This window comes from Ictalurus furcatus, chromosome 11 (genome assembly GCF_023375685.1).
Source record: "Ictalurus furcatus strain D&B chromosome 11, Billie_1.0, whole genome shotgun sequence".
In the NCBI taxonomy this organism is placed as follows: Eukaryota; Metazoa; Chordata; class Actinopteri; order Siluriformes; family Ictaluridae; genus Ictalurus; species Ictalurus furcatus.
In genome coordinates, this window is record NC_071265.1 from 22,514,601 (window position 1) to 22,538,846 (window position 24,246).

The 24,246-nt window shown below is 39.8% G+C and overlaps 1 protein-coding gene across 1 annotated transcript in view; it reads left to right on the top strand.

Moving 5' to 3' along the window:
• The window catches only part of LOC128615218 (copine-9-like), a 127,353-nt gene that overhangs the window by 26,729 nt on the left and 76,378 nt on the right, over positions 1-24,246 (top strand). Inside the window, exon 4 of the mRNA XM_053637111.1 lies at positions 16,200-16,303. Within this exon, the coding sequence (XP_053493086.1) occupies positions 16,200-16,303 (104 nt within the window). The remainder of the gene's footprint in view (positions 1-16,199; positions 16,304-24,246) is intronic.

The window sequence follows — 24,246 nt, forward strand, 5'->3', positions numbered from 1 at the left end:
ATCAAAGACTCTCTGTGGAGAAGCCTGCAGGGAGTCAGTCAGTCTCAGTGCATCTCAGTTACTACAACCATATACAAGACCTCACTCTCATCAATAAACTGATTGATTGAAGAGCTCTTCAAACACTGGCTATTTACAGACACCTTCCAACCTGGTAGTGATTATGTTTGAAATAACATGTTCCATTCAATCAGGATCAGGCAAATTACAACAAGGTTAACATAAGAACATATGACCTAAATCCTCATTGATTTATTTTACTTAGTATTACAAACAATACACCAAATGGTTTTAACCTAACCCTTATCTATTGCGTCTGTAGCATATATGAAAAGGGACCATGAACAGTTTTTTTATGTTTCCTAGTGAGAAAAGAAAACTTGCTTAATTGAAACCCACTTATAACAAAATTCTAAGAGTAACTGTTTAATAAATGTTATTATCAAAGGTTTTGTAAATTAGTCAACAAATCGGTATAGTTCAGCTTGTCAGATATGAACTACATTTTTGGAGTGAATTGTTTGTGGTTGTGTGTTAACAACATGACCTCTGCATTTTTTTAGTCTCTGCTTGATCACACATGGATAACACAAAACCTTAAATACAGTGCTGTGAAAAAGTATTTGCTTTCTTTTGTTTTTGTGTATATCTCATACTAAATTGTTTCAGAAGTTAAAACAAAATCTAAGATGAAACAAAGGCAACCTGAGTAAACACAAAATACAGTTTTTAATGATAGTCATTTATTGAAGCAAAAAAGTTATCCAATACCAACTGGGCCTGTGTAAAAATGTATTTGCTCCTGCAGTTACTAATTCCCCAAATCTATGAAACTGCATTCCTAATGGGGTTCAGCTAAACTAGACACAAGCAGGCCTGATTACTGCAAACCCTGTTCAATCAAATCAACACTTAAATAGAACTTTTTCAACAGCATGAAGTTGGTTAAAAGGTCTTTCCCAGTAACACACTATGCCAAACTTGAAAGAAATTCCAGAAATGATGAAGAAGAAGGTGATTGAAATACATCAGTCTGGGAAGGGTTACAAAGCTATTTCAAAGGCTCTGGAACCACAGTGAGAGCCATTAACTCCAAATGGAAAACTTGGCACAGTAGTGAACTTTCCCAGAAGTGGCCGACCTTCCAAAATTCCTCCAAGAGCACAGGAACTACTCATCCAACAAGTAACAAAAGAGCCAAGGACAACATCAAAGGACCTACAGGTCTCTCTTCCATCAGTAAAGGTCACTGTTCATGACTCCACTATCAGAAAGACACTGGGAAAAAATGGCATCCATCGAAGAGTGGTGGGGCCAAAAACACTGCTAACCCAGAAGAACATTAAGGCTTGTCTGAATTTTGCCAAAATACACCTTGATGATCCTCAAACCTTTTGGGAGATTGTTCTGTGGATTGAGGAGTCGAAAATGGAACTGTTTGGAAGACAGGGTTCCCGTTACATCTGGCGTAAACCAAACGCAGAATTCCACAAAAAGAACACCATACCTGGTGGTGGTAGTGTGGTGGTGTGGGGATGCTTTGCTACTTCAGGGCCTGGTCAACTTGCAATAATTCAGGGGAAACATGAATTCTGCTCTGTACCAGAAAAACCTAAATGAGAATGTCCGGTCTTCAGTCCGTAAATTGAAACTCAAGCGCAACTGGATTATGTAGTAAGACAATGATCCAAAGCATAGGAGTAAGTCCTAGTCCTAGAAGTAAGTGAAAAGCACTATTCGGATGGGACTAGTTTTCCAGGGGGACATTAGAGAAATTCGTGTTTCACAGACGTACTTCATGATTTTAATCCCGTCCGAATCTGCCAAGTCTGTGTTTTCTCACACAATCAACTGTAAAAATTCCAGAGCAAATTACCTACTGTATTTTGGTTAACAAAGTGATCCTCTGAGAAATCTAATCCCATCCGAATGTGAATGTCTGTGATTGCCGATAATATTTTTTCACAAGCATTTCCTTGTCTGTTTTGGCTAACATGAACTACCATAGAAGCTCTTACGTGCACGTTTTCTGCTTGCTGTGGACAATTCAGTATGGACGTATGTGTTTTTTTTCGGTGAAGACATTAAAAAATAAAATCAACAAGAGCCAAATCATGTAAATTGTTATGACTGGCCACTGTAATATCAGTGTCAGGTGATTACTCACCTTCATTTCTTCACTCAATTATATAATGTTTTATTTATATAAGCAATCATATCTTTATATCAGTGGGTTTGTTATAAGCAGCCAGTTCTATAAAATCATGTGAAGTTTATTTTAGTATGTTTTTTAATAAGTCATTTAAATAAATTACAATTAAATCAATAAATTAAGAAATTTTACTTTTTAAATTTAAAAGTACTTATGCACACATCCAGAGCACGTGATCTTCTGCAACGCCCAGATGTATAAAACGGACACTCCCACCTCTGTAATAAACACAGAGATGTTAGTCCTGTTCGAATCGGTACATGGAATCACAGAGGTCGGATGATAAGAATTGTAACTCAAACTACGTTTAGAAAACTAGACTGATCTCCAGTTACTGGAAGTGTTTGGTTGCAGTTATTGCTTCTAAAGGTGGATTTTAAGTTTAAGGGGGCAGTTAGTTTTTCACATTGGTGATAGGTGTTGGATAACTTTTTTGCTTCAATAAAAAAAACTGTATTGTGTATTTTCTCAGTTTGCCTTTGTTTTAAATTGTATTTCGTTTGAAGATATAAAACTATTTTAGTATGAGATATACACAAAAACAGAAGAAATCACATACTTTTTCACAGCACTGTACATTACAGATGAAGTGTTTAAACAATGCTTGAGTGTTCCTTTATTTGACTTCAGAATGATTTTAACAAGAGCAGTAAAGAGAGAGCTTTTCTTTTGTCCCTTCCTTGCTTTTTACCTCCTCCCTCTGAGGAAAGGATGGCAGAAAAGGAAACAAGGACAAGAGTAATTGAGAAAAAACTTATTTACCAAGTGAGATGTCTTTACTCACTGGAGTGTCAATTTAAAGCAACTTCCATTTATTCAGTTACTGATATGTTTCCCAGCAGTATAACAGATCTGCCTATATATGACAGTGATTGCACACTAAATTATCCTTTATTAAAATATAATTGCACATCACAAACTTTAGCTTAAACAAGATTTTAATCATTGTCTGACTTCTTCGTTTTTAAAGCAAGGCATATTAACTGACTTTCATGCAAGGATTTTATGTGTGGGGGTGGCGGGGATAAGAACCTGTGCATCAGCCAAACCATGAGCTACATCATTTAGGGGAGAGCTGGAGATGAAGGGGAGACGAAGGCTCCAGCTAACCTCCAGCCAGAGGACTCCCCTGCTGAGCTCCAGACCACGGCTGACATGGCAGCCTCCCCAGCCGAGCTCTGGCCCTGGGCCGAAGTGGTGGCCTCCCCAGCCAAGCTCCGGCCTGAGGCCGACGTGGCGGCTTCCAACGCCTTCCTGGTCCTGCTCCTCCCTGGGGCAGATGGCGCGGCCTCTCAAGTCTTGATCTTGCCTGAGGCAGATGGCACTGTCTCCAAAGCCCTGCCCATGTCCAAGGATGACTGTGTGGCCTGAAACATTCTGCCCTTCCCTGTGGCTGATGGCATGGCCTCCCATGTCTACCATAGCTATGTCACCTGAACCCAGCGAGCCTGTCCCAGCCCTGCCACCTGACCCCGGCAAGCATGTCCCAGCCCCGCCACCAGATCGCAGTAAGGACGTCATCGCTCTGCCACCTGACCCTGAGAAGGACTTAACAGATATGCCACCTGACCCTGGCGAGAAAGTCCACCCAGCCACCTTCCTCCTGCCAACCTGTCCCATGCCTGCTCCCCAGCTCCTCTAGGAAGAACGAGCACTTTGGACCATGCCTACCTCAAAACCCTGGGTATCTAGTGGACGTTTTACCCAGGGGGCAGATCCACCTTGTATTTGTTTAGAAGGCGCTTCAGGAGTCATGCCTTTTGGGGGGGTGGGGATTCTGTTATGTATTTCACCCTCACACCAAGCACTGCATGCTGTGCCTGTGAGCAAGCATAGAAGCTTGCAGCAGTACGGTGCACACTACTGCCTTGTAATGTTTTTGTTTACATTGCCACATATGTTTTTGTTTTGGTTCATGTCTTGTCTCCAGCCATGTCTTGTCATTGGCTGTCTCCCTAATGTGTCATGATTACTCTCACTCTCACCTGTGTTTCTTTGTTCGTTGTGAAGTACACACTCTGTGTCACTGTGCCAGTTGTTACCAAGCCTTGATTTATTGTTTACTTTCCTGGTCTGATCTAGTTCCTGTTACTCACGTTTTTACTTTCGCCTGCCCTTGTTTATGCTGTTTGCCCATCGCCTGACCCTTGCCTGTTTTCTGATCATGTTATTGGATTACGTCTTTGTCCTGTTTGCAGTGATTAAATAAACTATTGAGTACCTGCACTTGCATCCTCAGCAGTATCCCTACTGTACACATTGTTTATTTAATTCAGATGATTAATTTTGCATTGGTGGTTCATATTATTGTTCATTTATTGTCATTTGTTTATTGGGAAAATCATTTACCCCTTAGGCTTATTGAGTGGGTGGACTTATTGGGTGGAGCATTTATACCATAGGCTTATATCATGCGCTACAAAAAAAATCCCTTCCACATAGGAAACATGTTTCCTTGCTCTAAAAGCCTCGTATCTCCTCTCTCTTTTGATTCCCTTGATTGCATTTTTAAAATTGGTACCTCTTTAAAGATGGCATCACGGACTGAACAAGGTAGGATTGAGGAATCAAGGAGACGTTTTTAGAAGCACTCTTAGTTAAGGGTTTCATTGCACATAATTAAACATGATCAGTTATAACATTTATACAATATTTACCTTACATACCCCATATTTATTTCAAAGAGATTTATTGAATGAAATTGGAGCTTTGCTTTGCTGCCAGACAAGAGAGCTGCCAGTCGTCTCCCACACTGTGTGGATGCCAGAAAGGAGCACAGCTTGGACTGTCCCATATGTTTCTGTCCCATGTTTTCTCTAAGTCCACAAACCCTTAGGGCATGATGAGAGTTTAGAATTTCAGTTTTTATTTCCTGGTATTTATATGTGGATGTGTTAAACGACATAGCACATTTTGTATACCACCCAATTTGTAGGCGAGCAAAAATATTGGAACTTGACTGACAGGTGTTTCCTGTTACCCGGGTGAGTCCTGTTAGATTGATGATTTAAACAGTAAATATCTTTGAATATCTACTCTTGGTTTTAGCCTTTGTTTTTTTTTGGCTGTTTTTTTTGTTGTGCATTTTTTTGTTAAGAACGATAGGCCAGCATGAAGATCAGAGAGCTGTCTGTGGGAGAAAAGAAAGCCATTTTGAAGCTGAGAAAAGGGGGAAAATCAATCATAAGCATTGCACAAATATTGGGCATAGCCAATACAATTTGGAATGTCCTAAAAAAGAAAGAAACCACTGGGGTACTGAACAACAGACACTGAATGGGTCCAACAAGGAAACAACAACAGCTGATGACAGAAGCATTGTGAGAGCTGTGATGAAAAAAAAAAACCAACAACAACAGTGACATTACCAAAAACCTCCACAGGGCAGGGGTGAAGGTATCACAATCCACTTTTTGAAGAAGACTTCGAGAGCAGAAATATAGAGGCCATACTACAAGATGCAAACCAATCATCAGCAGTAAGAATCGGAAAGCCAGATTGGAATTCACAAAGAAATATAGAAATGGGCAACAAAAGTTCTGGAACCAAGATTAACCTCTACCAAAATGATGGAAAGGCCAAAGGGAGGAAGACAATGATCCAAAACACACTTCCAACTCAACAAAGGACTTCATTGGGGGAAAAAGTGGAAAGTTTTAGACTGGCCAATTCAATCACCTGACCTTAACCCAATTGAGCATGCATTTCACCTCCTGAAGAGGAGATTGAAGGGAGAAACCCCCCCAAAACAAAAAACAACTGAAAGAGGCTGTCACAAAAGATGAAACCGGGTCATTCCATCTCAAGTGGTCCAATCCAGTTTGCTCGACTGTTTTTAATTTTCCTAACTCTATGTATTGGCATTGCAAAATCACCTGTTTTTTTTCAACTTGGCTTATGATGGCCATCTTTGTGTCATGGCACAGCACATTTTGGTTATACAGCTGTTTACAGAAACCTCAATATCTTGGCTCAGGTTGGGCCTAGCTCATAGGAACTGCTACGTTCTGCTATTATAGAGGACTTACAGTAAGTGAGCTACTCATTTACTGCTTTTATCACAGAAGAAACAACACCATAGCTCTGTTTAAGTCCTATAGTGGACTGACTTCTGTGAAATTTTTAGGTTAGTATCTCATCCTCCACCATAGATATTCAACCAGAAAGTGAGGGGAATTTAACTTTTAATTTACTTTCTCACCCCCATAAAAAAACAAGAAGTCTCAAACCTCAGATGTTCTGCATGCATATTATATTGCCTAGGTATCCCCTAAAAAATTAAGACTTGAACCCTTCCCATTATAAATTGACCCTAAAAGTGGAACTGTGAGCAATCTTGAGCATCACATTTGGACTTAAGTCTAAGGAACAAGTGCAAAATGTTTATATATGTACATGTAACTTGTAATGTGCTCTAGAGACCAGTTCCCTTTCAAAGGGAACTCAACATTGTGTGAGCTTCACACTGTAGGAAGTGCCCTAGCATGTGACCGGCATCTGAAGCTTGTGTAACATCATGCCTATTTATAGGCCTGCTGTGATCAGGTGACGTGGCAATTAAGTGCGTTGCATGAAAGTGGCACCTGTGAACCGCGCCATCAGCCTTATTAACTTCAGCAAGACTGCATGTCGGTCGTTTGTGTATGCTCGCAAAAAGATTAATTTCCTTGCTATCTTTTTTAAAAAAATTCTTTATTTTTTGTCCCTTTAAAAAAAAGAAGAGAAAAGTATGAGTGAGAGAGAATTCAGTAAGTGTGTCACACCTTGCTCCCATTTCATCACGGGGGGGGCACACTTTATGTGTGAAGTGTCTAGAGGTGTAGCATGCCAGGGCACCCCTCAAGGGGTCTGACTGTGTGCATTGTGAACAATTTACAATCAGGCAGCTCCGCTCATGGCTTGCTCTCTTCTCGGCTGATGGGGAGTGGGTTTCAGAGCCTTGCGGATCTGGGCCGGATCTCTTGCTCTGTCTTCCGGGTCTGGCTCTCCACCCGGTTTTGGAGCTCGCATCGTGACTCCTCCATCCGCAATGGAAAGCTAAAACACCCTCTCAGACGTTGATGAGCCAGTAGGGCGTGGCGTTGCACCTAAAACGGAGAGCAGCTCTCAAACATATAAAAAGCTGTTTGAAGTGATTACTAGGGCAGTTGAAAAAATAAATCTAGACTGGCCCAGGGAACAGGAAGTGGCTTGTAGCAGGCTGGAAGAGCACTTTCTCTGCAGTGAAAATAAATCTCCCTCATACCGCAGAAAACTCCCCTTTATTCCAGAAGTGCGTGATGAAATATCATGCAGGTATGGTGTGAATGGCACGGCTATTTAGCTATGCCAAAGGTGGAGGGGGGTCAGCTTTGCCATCCAACCATCTAAGGCCACCTCAGTGTTGGTGGGCAAGGCCTATGCAGCAGTGGGTCTTGTAGGTCACTGCAGTATTGCAGGCCTACCAAGCAGACCTACTGAGTGAGCTCAACATCGGGGAGGGAATTGGGCCCGAGGCAGTATTCAATATCGGGCATTCAATGGGTAGCTTGGTTTGCATGGAGAGGCACCTATGGCTCAACCTCGCAGGGATGGGGGAAAAGGTCCTTGCTGGATGCCCCTGTTGAACCTTCTGGCCTGTTCAATAGCGCAGTTAATGCAAAACAGCAAACGGTGGCATTCAGCCAGTTCCTTCCTCGTTGTGTTGAGTTCACCCGGCGGCCACAGTCATGGCCTGCTAATAGGCCTGATCTGAGAATGATCATAAAGGCCAAGCAGACATAGAAGGAGTGGTCCTGAAGGGTCGTGGAGGGACGTATCAGTGGACGTGAGGTTGTTAGGGCGGTTAGCCCCCAGTACTACTGTAGGCCTCCCCTAGCCTAGGCCGTCCCAAGTTTTCAGTCTTCCTTGGTCAGCGAGCTGTCACAGGGCAATGGAAATCTGATGCTTTCCCTCCAACAGAATGTGGAGAAGTTAATGTCACTAAAAGACCATCTGGTAGTGTGGAAAATACTGCCAAATCTGTCTCCATGGGTTCTGTCTACCATAGAAAAGGGTTCAGGTGTTCAGGGGTGTGCTCACCACAGTAGTCAGCACAGAGCAGAGCCCGAAGTTAGCGCAGGAAGTAAGATCCCTCTTGGACAAAGGGGCCATAGAACATGTACACCGTTCCCTGAGGGAGGGAGGTTTTTCCAGCCATTATTTCCTGGTCCGCAAAATAGATGGGAGTATGCGGCGAATTTTAGATCCTCATCTGAACGGTACTTTTCGACATAAAGGTTCAAGATGCTGAGGCTCAAACTTATCATTCCACAGATTCAGTTCGAGGACTGGTTTTTGATGATAGATCTTAAAGATGCATATTTCCACATAAAAATGTCGCACAGTCACAGGAAGTTCCTGAGGTTCACGTTTAGAGGCAATGCGTACCAATATCAGGTTCTTACTTTCAAGCTAGCTTTATCCCTTCGCACCTTCACAAAGTGCATGGATGCTGCTCTGGCTCCCTTGTGACTCCGGGGCATCCGTGTACTAAACTACCTGGACGACTGGTTAATTCTAGCATGATCCAGGGAACTGGTGATTCAACATCGAGATGTTTTTCTCACCCACATGAGGAGCTTGGGGCTCAAGTTGAACCTCAAGTAAAGTATGCTTTCTCCAGTGCAGAGGACAACTTTTCTAGGGGTTATATGGGATTCTACTACAAGGAGGCCATTTCTATCCCCAACATGCATAGGGTCAATCCTATCAGCATTGAGCAAGATAATGCTGGGTCTGGGCATCCACTCCAGTCTCTACAGGAGACTGTTGGGACTTATGGCAGCAGCAGCCAACGTCATACCATTGGGCCTATTGCACATGGGACTGTTTCAGTGGTGGCTGAAAAGTCGGGGGTTTCATCCGAGGACGAAACCTCTGAGAAAAATCAGTATCACGCGGCGATGCCTACGTGCTCTGAGAATTTGGAGGTGTCTCTGGTTTCTAGCCTCAGGTCACACTCTAGGGACATCTCCTTATCGCAAGATGTTAATGACTAATGCCTCCATCATGGGCTGGGGTGCGGCCTTAGACGGCTGTCCATCTCATGGTCTCTGGACCAGCCCTCATCTGCAGTGGCATATAAATCGCCTAGAAATGCAGGCCGTATTTCTCGCACTGAAATTCTTTCTTCATCAATTGAGAGGTCACCATGTGTTAGTTGTGACAGACAGCACAGCGGTGGTCTCATATGTCAATCACCAAGGAGGGTTACGTTGGTGCACACGTGGCTGAGGTCACATCTGTATGCTTTTCCCCTGATCGCTCTGCTCCCACAAGTTCTAGCGAGAGTTCACCAAGACCGTCTATGTCTGCTGCTAGTAGCACCTTATTGGCAAACTCAAATATGGTTCTGAGAGATAACATCCCTGCAAGACAGCACTCCTTGGGAGATTCCCTTCTGCAGGGATCTACTTTCTCAAGCCGGAGGGCTGATATATCACCCTCGGCCGGATCTATGGAATCTGTGGGTCTGGCTCCTGAGGGACACCAGCTCGTAGATACTGGTCTCACAACTGAGGTTGTGGAGACCATGTTGAATGCTAGAGCACCATCCACGAGGAAATTGTATGCACTCAAGTGGCGACTTTTTGTCTCATGGTGTGAGGAATGTCAGCTAGACCCAGTGAACTCCGCAATATCTACAGTCCTGGAGTTCTTACAAGAACGTTTCTCAGTTGGCTCCTTCTACAATCAGGGTCTACGCGACCACCATTTTGGCCAGCCATGCCTCTACTGATGAAGCCTGTGTGGGGCAACATTCTCTAACATCGAGGTTTATGCATGGTGTCAGGTGGCTGAGGCCCATCTGCAGACCACGCATACCTTCCTGGGACCTTTCTGTGGTCCTGGAAGTTCTGTCAGGTGCCCATTTGCACCCTTAGAGTCATCCTCAGAGAAGCTTCTGACTCTAAAGGTAGCTCTTCTGCTGGCCCTGACATCTCTCAAGCAAGTAGGAGATCTACAAACGCTCTCTGTTGCCCCTTCCTGCCTTGAATTTGACCATGGATTAGCCAAGGCCTTCCTATATCCTAGGCCGGATTACATTCCTAGTGTTGCAGGATTTCTGCTCTCCTCTGTTCCTCACACTGGAGCAAGAGAAATTGTACCTACTGTGTCCAGTAAGGGTTCTCTGTACTTACGTCCACTGCTCCGGCCAGTGGCGTAAATCAGAGCAGCTGCTGGTCGGCATTGGGCGGTGACAGTTGAGGTGATGCTGTGTCTCTAATTGGATAGTGGAAGCAGTCTCTATCGCTTATGAGGTGCGCAGTCTCGCTACGCCTCTGGGCATAAGGGCTCATTCCACTAGGGGGGTCACCTCCTTTAAGGCTTTGTTCAAAGAGGTACCCATACAAGATGTATGTGCTGTGGCAGGGTGGTCTACGCCACACAAAGTAATTCAATATTACAGCCTGGATATACATTTCACCCCGGGATCAAGTGTCTTGCAATGACCTTCAGGCTCGTATTTTTTGAACAGGCTATGCATTCAGTATGACGGAGTGGGTATTCTCGTTCCCACAGCATGAAGCTCACGCAACGTTGAGTTCCCTTTAAAAGGGAACATCTGGGTTACGCATGTAACCCTGTTCCCTGAGAAGGGAACGAGACATTGTGTAGCTTTGTCATACTGGGGCATGCCTGTGAATTGCATCTTTGCTTCAGATAATAGAGGCTTGTATCACGTGACACACTTAATTGCAACGTCACTTGATAACGGCAGGCCTATAAATAGGCATGATGTTACACAAGCTTCAGATGTCAGTCATGCGTGAGGGCGCTTTCCACAGCATGAAGCTCACACAACGTCTTGTTCCTTCTCAGGGAACAGAGTTACATGCGTAATCCAGACGTTTTGTTCCAAGGAGCCCATACTGAACATATTGAGGTTTCCATATACAGCTGTATAACCAAACTTTGTTGTGTGCCATGACACAAAGATGGCTGTCGTAGTTAAATCAAGTAAAAAAACAAACAAACAAAAAAAACGGCTACATGTACATGCCAATTCATAGAAATTTTTTTTAAAATAAAATTAAATTTTTAAAATTAAAATTTTTTAAAATAAAAATGGTCAAGTATTCAACTTTGCCATTATTGTACCACTTGAGATGGAATGTCCCAACCAACAGTTGTTCGTCAATGAGTCTTGGGTTTGATGCAGTTATTGCAAGCAAGGGATATGTGACCAAATATTAATTGTTATTCACGTTCATTTAGTTCAAAACATATCTGTTCCTATACTTTTGCTTGCCTAACAATTAGGTGGTTTGATTGAAAAGGTTCCATGTTTTATGTTGTTTAACACATCTAGATGTAAATACCAGGAAATAAAAGCTGACATCATAAACTCTTTTCTCATATCCATCTTTTGATCTCAAACCCAAATGTCTTTGGTGTGTATAGCACAAACAACTGAATTGGCCTTACAGTTCTAATAGTTTCGGAGGGGACTGTATGTGTGTGTGTGTGTGTGTGTGCGCGTGTGTGTGTGTAGTTCTGTGTAGATTTGAGAAGATCTATAAATGTTTGAGGGTGCATGTGTAGTTATAGATTTTTCTCCCATACACAAAAATACACATTGATAAAGATAAAGCAAATGGACAACTCTTTTTTTTTAGGTCTCATAACAGTTTGATTCCTCCGTTTAACCAGTTTTGTAAAAACCACTCAGGCGTCAACTATTGTAGCTTTGGGCTGTTAACCAGATCCTTTTTTTTTTTAATTTTTTTTTTTTTTAGATCGACTATGATACAGCAGGAGGGTTGTAAAAACATTCAGAAAGTACACTCACAGCACAGATAGAGTGCATAAAATGTTCAAGAGCCCTGTAAAAAAATTTTTTTAGTCATGAATATAAAACGCTTTTAATGCTTATCCCCAGTTGAAGTGTCTTGCTGAGTCTCTTGAAGGCTTATACATGGGAAATAAGTCCCTTATGTCTGTTATTGACTGAGCGCCATCCATCATCAGAAAGTTCCAGCATACCTGATACCTGACCACATTACCATTTTATGGCTGAGGGTGACTTACACAATAATAGTACATAATAATGCGTCAACTAATTGACATTTAGGAGCCACAACAGAGTTGTTTGTCCTTATATGTTATGGATAAAATAATCCAGTCATTTGTATTTAGCTAATTTAGTTTGGATGAAGTACAGGAATTCTGGTTTAATATGACAAGACATCAATGTTTAAACATTTATTGCACTTGGCAAATTAATAAAATAGACTTAAGTGAAGGTCTGTAAAAATACTTTGGTGGTCACAGGGGTTACACACTGGGTCAAATAGCCACTGAGCCAAAACCGGTATCAGATTATCTCCAATCAAATTTGCAGTCCTCATAAATTATGCTTACGTTTGCACAAAACTAGTGTTGCTTGTTAACAGAATTAGTAAATAACGTTCCCACTTCATTTACTTTAGAGATGTGTATAAAGAACTGATTTGAAAAACCACTTTCAGAAGTACATTCTCTACGTGTTTATATACTTAATCACCTTCACTTGTTCCGTCTTGAAGACTGTAAGCTTTAAGCAAGATAATTATGCTTCTGTAAGTCAGACATTCCCATTTCTTTTATTTCTCTCTTTTATTTCTCTCTCTCTCATGTACGTGCGCACATACACACACACACACACACACACACACACACACACACAAGGCCAAGATGGGTTACAAAGGCATTAAGAGGGTGACATATGTGATATGTGCAGGCGGGTTCATACAAAGCAACCACATAAGCAATAAACAGCAAATATTAACCTTACAATGCAATTATCAGGTTAAATGAAGCCAATATATTATATGACTTAAAGAAAAGCTATACTAAGTAAATTTGAGAGCCAGGATTCTGAAAGAGATATTTACTATAGGGCCTTTGCCTGTCCTCCTTGGCCGGAGGACCCCCAGAGGACTGTGAAGCCTAGACAGGGGGTTTGCGATTTCATAACCCACCATTATTCAGCTTGTTATATTTATTATCGAGCTTTTATACACATTAGATGGTATAACCCTTGAATTTAATGGGTTTAGTCAAACTTCAATAACTCTAATAATAATAAACTAAACAAATTGGCCTATGAGTACCTAACTGTCACGTAATGTAGGCGCAGGACAGAAGCAAGTGCAGCTATGACAGTTTAATCAAACAATAAGAAGTACAAAAGACCAGGCAGAAATCAAGGTCCAAGGCAGGCTAGGGTCAAATGATCTGGCAAACAGGCTAAACTAGGCAGAGTAGAAAATCGAGGTCAACAGGGTAAACAAAGTTTATAACCAGAAAAGCAAGCACAAGATAAGGCTTGGAAATACATTGTAGCAAAGTGCCATTTCTTCAGTGTTGTCACATGAAAAGATATAATCAAATATTTACAAAAATGTGAGGGGTGTACTCACTTTTGTGAGATACTCTCTCTCTCTCTCGCTCTCTCTCTCTCTCTCTCTCTCTCTATATATATAAATATAAACTTTATATTATATAGTTTTTATTATGTATAAGTACTTATGCATTATTTTCTATGGATGCACAAAAAGCACTAATTTAAACTACAGTCCTAAATGAATAATATATATTCTGGTGTGTGTCTTATATAATTGGACATACAGTTGTGTAAAGTTTATATTTGTAACACTCAGTTTGTGGATTTTATTTTAAATATAAACGAAAAAATAGTACTGAAAGTTTGTCCTCCCTATCTGATTATTCGAAGAACATAATCGTTATTTGCAGCCCTAATATAAATAAAGAAATAAAAGAAAATGAAAAATACATAAAACACCACAAATAGCCTACATCTGGTCCACGCCTAATGATCGTTATAAAGTAGCAAAGGCTTCATTAAAAAGATGGATTTTAAGATCGGTTTTAAACATGTTCACAGTGGCTGAGGATCTAATAAACTTGGCCACTTCGTTTCACAGCTTTATGGCAGCAGCAAAGACTGCGCGATCTCCTTTGCCCTTCAAGAATGACTGAGAAATATCAGAAAGCAGCAGTTGTTAGAGCTAAGAAATCTTAGGGAGCGGTGGAAAACAATGCTCAGAAATATAATCTAGTGCCAGTCCATGCAGAGCTTTGAAAACATACAACAGCACCTTATACATTATTCTAAACAGAATCGGTAACTGACTTACACCCAGATACAAGACATTACAATAGTCAAGGCGTGATGTAATAAGAGCCTGAATTACTTTCTCCAGGTCAGAAAATAATAAGACATTTAAGTGATATTTTGCAGTTTAAAGAAACTATTCTTCATAACTGAGTTTATTTGACTGTCGATCTTTAATTCTGTGTCAACCCCTTTATTTGACATAGGAATGCGAATTACAGGACCTAGACTCTCTGCAATATTATTTTCACAGTTACTAGAGCCAAAAATTATAATCTCTGTCTTTTTGTCATTTAGCTGGAGAAAGTTGTTATCCATCCAGCATTCTGCATCTTTAGAGCACATAAATGAGATTTAACAGACACTTGGATCTAATGGTCTATTGTTAAGTTAATAAATAAATAAAAACTTAATAAATTAAGTTCATAAATAAACATTACTGTCAAATAAATAATAGTCAAAACATTATAATATGCTAATGAGAATTATACACTTGTATCATTAAACATGACTATATGATAAAAATACAAATCGCCTCTTACTGTGATGAATCCTCTGCTCTTTCAGTTGCCTCCAAGAATTTCACACATTATTTCCTGAATATTTTGGCTTGTTTACACATGACCCCAACAAAAATTACCTGACCCAACTGACCTGAGTTTTAAAATATGGAATGCGTAACCTCTTCCCATTTAAATGCCATAAAAGTGAACTCATTAAAGAGGTTTTTTTTGAAAGTGGTACTTGGAAGTGGCACACATATGCACACACACACACGTTATCAATTTTGATTCTTTGTTACTTGAGTATCCTCTAAATAAGACATGATGAATCCGTCAGTATTAATAGGTCTTCAGACAATGAAATACATTTGATGGCTGTGCAGGTACCTTTAGCTCTCAACGGAAGCCTTACGGTTTATTTCCACTGGTAACTGTCACAGAAAGGTAGCCTGCTGAGAGACCCTGCCTCTACCTGCCAGGCTTCACTCAGCAGGAGGTCTAGGATATGATTTTTGCGGGGGCAGGCAGACCAGATTGGGGTGCATCTTAAGAGGGGGTTTAGGAAGAAAGAGGATTGAGTAAGGCATCTCTAATGGCATCTTCATTTTCCTTTACAGGATGACTCTGTAAATCCCGGTTTCAGTAAAATCAATGAGATGAAGGAATATAGAAGTTATACATGATTTACCAGTTAAAAGAAGGTCACTTCATGCTCATATTTTCGTTTTGTAGTTTGATACTTGCACTTTCATATTTTGAGCATATAGGCTATTTCAAAGCTGAAACAAGACATTAAATGTTGTAGGAATGTGAAAAGAATTGAAAAACCATAGTATCTGTTAAACTATGATATTACTATCAACTCCAGTAAGCTTAATAGGTCAAACGTTAACTTTATTAGGCTAAAATGGAGGTAAACACTACCAAATGGTGTTAATGCATGTTGAGAACATTGCCTAAATTAAAACTGGGTCTGTAATTTGGAGTTAGACTGGAGGGTTCTGAATTTGACTGCATGTCTTTGAGGATGTAGAGGTGTTTGCAGGTACAGCAAGTGATCGATAGTTCATCACTGTCTCGTAAAGAGCAGGAAGACCACTGTTAATGGGAATCAGAGTTTGGGGCTTAAAGTTATCATGGTGACTTGAAGTAAGAAATAGAATGAAATGTTTTTAGCAACTCTGTGGGAGAATAAGAATTTTTTTTTTACAATGTAATATGATATATAATATGATGTAACAATGTAATATGATGCATTGTAAAATGTAATATACATATGATAAGTGTGAAAATAAACAACACACCCTGAGCCTTTATTTCTTATCCAATTCTTCTTTCTCAGTATGGCAGAACAGAGGTGATTGACAACACGCTGAATCCAGACTTTGTGCGGAAATTTGTTCTGGATTTCTTCTTTGAGGAAAAGCAGAATCTTCGGTTTGATGTGTGAGTACAGTTTTGTGTTAAATCTGTATGTTAAGTAGTTTTATATAGTAGTTTTGTATAATTGATACACAGTGAGAATATAATATACAGTAGTGTATAGTTTGATGATGAGCAAGTGGGTTTTCCTGGTGAGTTTTTAATCCAATATTAATCCATTATTCTAAAAGACCCAGTTTGAAACAGCAACTCTCTCCCTCTCCTTCTCTCTCTCAATCTCTTTGTCCATCTCACTCTCTGTACTCCCTGGAGAGGTGATCGATGTCCTCAGTGGGGGATTGGAGGAGAGCTCAGGGTAGATCAGGTGCAGCTCGCAGCAAACTCTCTCACTCAGATCATTCACATGGATCAGGACTTGACAGCCTTCCAGATTTACTCACAAACAGCATCCGACTGTATCGATGGACACAACATCACCTACTTTTCTGATCTTCTGTCATTCCTCTGCCAGGATTCTCACATGCATTATCTCTTAACATTATCCCTCTTTCTTACCACCTGTCTGTAATATTAATATATCTTATTTTATTCTATAATTGCCTGTTTCATCTACTCTATCTATTACCATGTCATATCTTTATTCACCGTTCCCTTTATCTTTCACTTTCCCCCTCCATAGCGAGAGTCCTATTTCATTCTCACCACCACCTTCACGCGCTTTATTTCTCTTTTGTAATAATCAATAGCAACTCCAACACAGCTTTCCTTTACGTGAGGGGAAGGCACTGTTTATAGGCCATGTGAAAATTGTTTTTCTAAGAGATAGAGTTAAAGATACATACAGAGTGTGTGTGTGTGTGTGTTTAACCATTTCATGCACAGTGTCCACACTTATAGACAATCAATTTAATGTAATGCACAGTCAATGTAATTTAATATATTAATTTAACATATAATGTAAATTACCTCAAAATCTCATGAGACCATTACTGTAATTTAGCATAATGTATTATCCTGATTTCTGTTGCTCTCTAGACTATTTGCAATTCTCAGTGAAGCATGTCTCTGCTATATATTTACCACCTTTCTACACAAAAGCCTAAATTAAGTAAAATAATTTTTGTGCCAGACTCCATTTCCACTCAAGTTTTTTTTTTTTTCATTTTTGGATTTCTTTTTTCTTTTTTTTCTTTTCTTTTTTTTTTTTTTAGAAAAAAATATGTTTAACATTAAGTATCTGGATATATTTTTAAAAAATTATTATTTATGCATGAAAGGGTTCAGTTTCACATCATATGAACATTATTTCATTCAATCCACGAGTTTATGTATCATGGTTTTTTTGGAAGGATGCCCACATACCTGGCCCTGAGAAAGGGTCAGCAGAGAACTGAAGTCCCCAACCATCTGGATGTCAATAAACAGATGGAGCATGGCATCATCTGTCTCTTTAACCATGTGCGTAGGGGGTCTAGTGTGTGTGTGTGTGTGTGTGTGTGTGTGTGTGTGTGTTTGTGCACACACACGTGAAAAGAGAGCGCTTTAAGAGAAAGGGGGTCTATCATGTTTGTCACATGCAAAATATGATATCATAACAAGATTTTGTCTATACTCTACTCAGAAAAATAGATCTAAGTTTTGACTAGTCTTCATTAGTATGCTTTGTAGGATTTTCAACTATTGTTTTAGATCATTTTCAGGTTGTTTAATTAAAATAGAAAATTAAATAAATACAATATAGACTTATCAAAAGAAATATTTACTTTGTGGTAAATTTACTGTAAATCAAGTCATGGCTGATGGTGACTGTTGAGTCATTGTGTTTGGTGAGCCCCCATAGTGTAATGTTGATGCCAAGCTAATCCCCACTGAAAATCATTAGGGGCTGAATTATTGATACCTCTTATGTTTACTGTATCCTTGTCTAAAATATGCTGGCAGTGTCACTCTCTTTTCACTTCACATCTTTGTTGCTGAATGTCATTAACACCATGTAGCTCTGTGTTTGTTTTAAATGCATGACCCTGTGTCCAGCCAGTTTACTACCATCTCATACACACACACACACACACACACACACACACACACACACACACTTGCTACAGATTTAGTCCCCCCCTTTGCTATTATAACCTCCATATATAACCTCCACTCTTCTGGGAAGGCTTTCCACTAGATTTTGGAGTGGGATTTTAGTTGGTCAGAGTCAGCATTTCAGTTCATCCCAAATGTTCAGTGGGGTTGAGGTCAGGGCTCTGTGCAGGCCACTTGAGTTCTTCCACACAAACCTTGGCAAACTATGCCTTCATGGACCTTGCGTTGTGCAGAGTGGGTTAGTCATTCTGGAACAAGTTTGGGCCCTGAATTGAAATTGTAATGCTACATAATATAAATACATTCTGTACAATTGTATATTCTATTGTTCTCTGCAAATTTGTGGCAACAGCTTGGGGAAGAAACACATTTGGGTGTGATGGTCAGATGTGCACATACTTTTGACCATATTGTGTACAGTTCCTTCCAAAAGTACTGGAACGGCAAGGCCAGTTATTTGTATTTGCTATACCCTGAAGACATTTAGGTTTGAGATCAAAAGCATGAATATGAGACAATAGATTAGCATTGGGCATAGCCAATAAAAAAAGCACTGGGAATTGGACATAGCCTATAAAAGAAGATAGAATGTCCTGAAACTACTGGTGTACTAATAACCAGAAATCAAACAGGTTGATCAACAACAGCTGATGACAGAAACATTGTGAGAGCTGTGATGAAAAAAAACAAAGCAAAAACAACAGTGACATCACCAACAACCACCACAGAGCAGGGGTGACGGTATCACAATCCACCATTCAAAGAAGACTTTGAGAGCAGAAATATAGAGGCCATACCACAAGATGCAAAACACTCATCAGCAGGAAGAATCAGAAAGCCAGATTGGAATTCACAAAGAAATACAGAGATGAGCCACAAAGGTTCTGGAACTAAGATTGACCTCTACCAAAGTAATGGAAAGGCCAAAGTGTGGCGAAAAAAGGATCTGCTCATGGTCCAAAACATACAACTCATCTGTGAAACATGGTGGAGGTAGTGCCATGGCTTGGGCTTGCATGGCTGCTTCTAATCTCACTAATCTTTATAGATGATGTAACTCATGGTGGTAGCATCAGAATGAATTCAGAGAAAATGTGAAAAAAATAAGTATGCCCCATGGACATTCCTGGCTTTTTGGACATTTATGGACAAGCAAACATTTTGTCATCTTTGAAACAGTGCCTATTACTACAGTTGATATACTTAAATAAAACCACAAGGAAAATTAACTTTTTCAATCATTTGTTCAACAGAAATATCAATAGATGTGATATTCTTCTGTGGAAAAAATAAGTACACCCTTGGTCTCAAAAGCTAGTATTGCCCCCTTTAGCAGAAATAACTTCTTGTACTTGTTTTGCATAATTGTCCACTAGGCTTTCTGGAATTTTTGACCACTCTTCCATGCAAGATTCTTTCAGTTGCAATATGATTGAGATTTTTCTTGAATGTACTGCCCGTTTCAAATCCCCCCACAACATTTCAATGAGATTCAAATCCGGGCTTTGACTTGGCCATACCATAACCCTCCATTTCTTCTTTTTGCCCCGTTCCTTGATGGATTCGCTTGGTGTGCTTAGGGATCATTATCCTGTTGAAAGGTCCAATTTCAGTTCAACTTTAACTTTTGTACAGATGGCCTCACATTATCTTCAAGCACTCTTTGATATGTTGCAGAATTCATAGTTGAATCAGTGAATGCAAGTTTTCAATGTATGGCCAGTCCTGGACAAATTGGCAGTAATTTGAAATCTTTGTCCCTTGTAGATGATTTTCCTTACAATGGAATGATCTTTTTAAATTCCTTGCCAGACTCATAGGCATTCACAACCTTTTTTCTGAAGGCTTTATAGAACTCTTTAGATTTTGGCATGATGATACCACACACGTCAATAGTAAAGGGAACGCCAGTCACTAGATATGAGAGGGGTATGAATAAGACGGGTTCCACCTGCACTCCCTAAGCAGGTTCAAATCTGGCAGCCAATCTTCAACACCTGATTCTAATTTTATGGATTTGAGGGTGTGATAAATATAGGGGTATACTTACTTTTTCCATGTGACTGATCAGGTTTTTTGTTCATTAAAATTGTGAAAATTGCTACAAAATGTCAATTTTATGAGTCATTTTGATAGAGTGCATCAACTTTCTTAATAGGCACTGTTTTAAAGAGGATCAAATGTTGGCTTGTCCAAATATGTCAAAACAGCCAACAATTTCCATGGAGTGTATTATTCATATGACTGTATATCAATGCACATGTTTAAGTGTCCCCTTCAAACAGGCTGCAAATGTTCAAAGTATAGGTATACAGTATACATGAATTATTGAACACTGTAGGTCTAGGCTACTGAGACCAAACAGAAAATGAGAAATTTGACAGATTTAGGTCCACCCTGAACACAGGAGCAGCAATTACAGTGTTCATATTTGATTCAACACATTTATGATGCACACACACACACACACACACACACACACACACACACACACACACACATCATCAACCCCTTTTCTTCCCAATTTCGTATTTTGACAATTTCCACCGACCTACCACCTCTCACCTCTCATATGACAGCTACCAACCGGCGAGGGTGAGAGCCAACGTGCTTTCTCTGAGACACATCAAGCCAGCCAACCGCATCTTTTTGAGCTGCTGCTCATGCTGCGTCACAAGGCAGTGTAACATACTCAGGAAATTTTTATTTGCCTTCTTCCACACAGAGCTCACAGACACCTTTGATTGCTCTAGTGTCACTGTGACTAATGGAGGAGAGAGAGTATGCCATTTCTCCGATCCAAAGGGAATGGCCAATTTTGCACACTTGGACTCCCGGCCATGGATGGCTATTGCATCATTGGGTTGACTGTAGAATTGTTAGTATTTCTGTTGCACTATTCAGGGACCCCCTCTTGGCTTATTTATTTATTTATTTATTTATTTGAAATAAAAGCTGCAGTTTTTGTTATTAAAAAAAAAACAAAAAAAAAAAACATCGCAGTCAAAACACACACATACCCGAAACATACCATTTAAATTGCCAGTCTAAGAGCCTGGTGATATTGTGCCATAGGAAAAGTGTGTGTGTGTGTGTGTGTGTATACAGTTTTTCTAGCGGTTCAGCCTCATGTCTATGTTTAGTTGTACTTAAAACCAGTTTTTAAGAGCTGTTAGGTATATGATGCTGCATTCCTTAGCTCATTTATTCTTCTATAAAATGAATCTGTAGCCAGTGGTAAAGCATGCTTTCATAGCAATGTTTAAATTGAATTTCTTTGATTTACTGTTGTCAGTTTTAACATAGAAAATCTAACATGCCAGTTCATATTGGTAGACATAGATGAAAAAAGTATTGCCTGGTGGAACAGAACACAACTGTTGAAAAGATGAGATATTATTCCATGGCCTTTACTGAGGTTATTCTTAGCAACCTGTAAGCATGAACAGACACATTAGAGGTATGCCATTACCAGACACTTGAGTTCTATTGAGATGCATAGCTTGTGTGCTGAGATTTGCATAGATTAGTGTGTGCTCCTACAGAGAAGACATGGTAAATAAACAAAAATGGGCATGAAATGTATTCAGAATAACCTAACAAGGTGAAGGAAAAATAAGCTAATTTAATAATAATAATAATAATAATAATAATAATAATAATGTAACTCCTGCATTTCTCTGGTGTGTGTTTTCAGCTAATGTTAATTATGTGTTTTCACATAATTAACATTTATGTGTGTTAATTAAGATTTATGTGTGTTTTCCGCTTTTATGTTAATTACTCTATGTGCTGTTAAGAATTATTTTCAATTCCCGCCTCTGCCCTGTGTACGCGGAGCTTGTATGTTCTCCCGTGCTTTGGGGGTTTCCTCTGTGTACTCTGGTTTCCTCCCCCAGTCCAAAGATGTGTTGAAGGCTGATTGGCATCCACAACTCTGTGTAGGATAAACAGTACACAAACGGTGTTAGCAATAGCTGCAGTTGAAGTGTGCTTAAAGATCAAGTGTGCATTTTATTCCTTGGTGGTCTTGTATGCAGGAGAAAGTATCTCTAGCATAATCTTGCTTTTAACTTGCCTTGTCATTTCCGTATAATAGACTAATATAGCCCAATAGCTAATTTTCTGACTTGCAGAATACTGTAGATGCTGCACATCATAATTCTCGTGAAATAGTTTGCTATAGTAAATAGTGACCAGTTATGGTTGACACTATAGTCCACGATGGAGTGTTAGTGATTAGTAGATACATTATATTATCCATCATAATAAATCAAGAGGCGTTTAATTAACACAGGCACATATTATTATCCATATGACAGTTCACACTTTCCCTCATGTAAAATAGCTGTTTCAAACATTTTAAATTAATTCTCAGTTGAACTACCATTTATAATGAACACTCATCCCCATTGATCTCTCTCTCAACTGGATTTATTCTCCTCAATTTCTTCCAAAGGTCATATCAAAACAATATTTCAGTCTTCCAATCAGGCTTGTGGAGATTAGGAGCTATCCAGCAGTGTAGCTTCAATAACAGGTCAGAGAGGAAGTGAGTCAGTCACATATTTTAAAAATATGAAGCACTGACTCCATGCTGAGAGGACACCAGGTCCAATAATGGCCACTGCACTGACAAAGAGATGAGAGACATTTAGAAAAATGGTTTTCTTATCATTTTGAGTAAAGAAATTGTATGAAGAACCATTACTATTTCCATAAATAAAGTTAAAAAAAGAAGCTCAATTGCAAATGTAGCTGTAATGTAATATTATCTCACGCTTTTGTAGCTGTGCATTAAATTGGAATGGAGAAACACTACTTGTCACATGCTGTAACTTATTTAAAGTGATTATTCTCCCGTGTGCAACAGGACATTATAATGGAAGCATTTTGTCAAAGTTGCATTGCTTATCTCTGCTATTTTCTTCCTCATTGTATGTAAATGTGCACCACTACACATCTTGGAGTGATTTTTGCATTCCTGTGCAATAAAATCTCATTTCAGCAGCGCTTGTGGGCCTGCACACTGTGCCATAATTTCATTTTGATACAGGCACACATCAGGAGAGCTCTCATTGACTGAATGGAAGTGTTGTTAAGGTGAAGATTGAAAAAAGGAAGGAGGTAGAGAAACGGAGTAAAAGGAATGAGAAGGAAATAAGGGAGCGGGTGAAAATAGACCGTGTAGTTGGCATGGTATCACAGGGATGATACTTTAGTTAGAGTTCAGGGTCTTGAACTCGAAGGGAGAAAGTCAAAAGAACTGTTGAATATTCATGTTTCCTTTTCGTACCACTGAATGAACAGTGAACCTCCACATGCACATTGAAAATGCCAGCCCAGTCCATTACAATCCCTGTAGATTTCAGGAAGTACTGTATCAGTGATGTGGCATACCTCTTAGCCATCCATCATGGTCCTTGGGGATCTGGAGCTGTCACACTACTCATTGCATCTCAGCCTAGTGGAGCTTTCACATGTCCATCAACACAGCCAGACCACAGAGACAGAAACACAGACAGAAAGAGAGGGCTAATTAAAATGCAGGAAAACATCTCTGTACAAGGAATAGCTTCTCTTTCCCAAAACGGATTTGGGGTCCACATGTACGTGTTTATGCTTACTTAATCAGAACAGATCAGAGTAAAAGATAATAGCAATTAAAAGTAAATACTGAGTAAGAACAGAAAGGAAGGATGATTCACTCTTTCTAACATGATTAAAGATAATCTGAAAGTCTCATTTATGTCAGATTATAAAGGTTCCCTCAGGTAGTATTTGGCCTGGAGGAAAATGAAGTATTTTCAAAGAAAAGCAATTCAGTCTGTGAACATATCTCCCTGCGCATGGCACACATCCCAGTTGGTCATTTTATTCTCACGTTGTAATTACTGCTGATGAAATATATA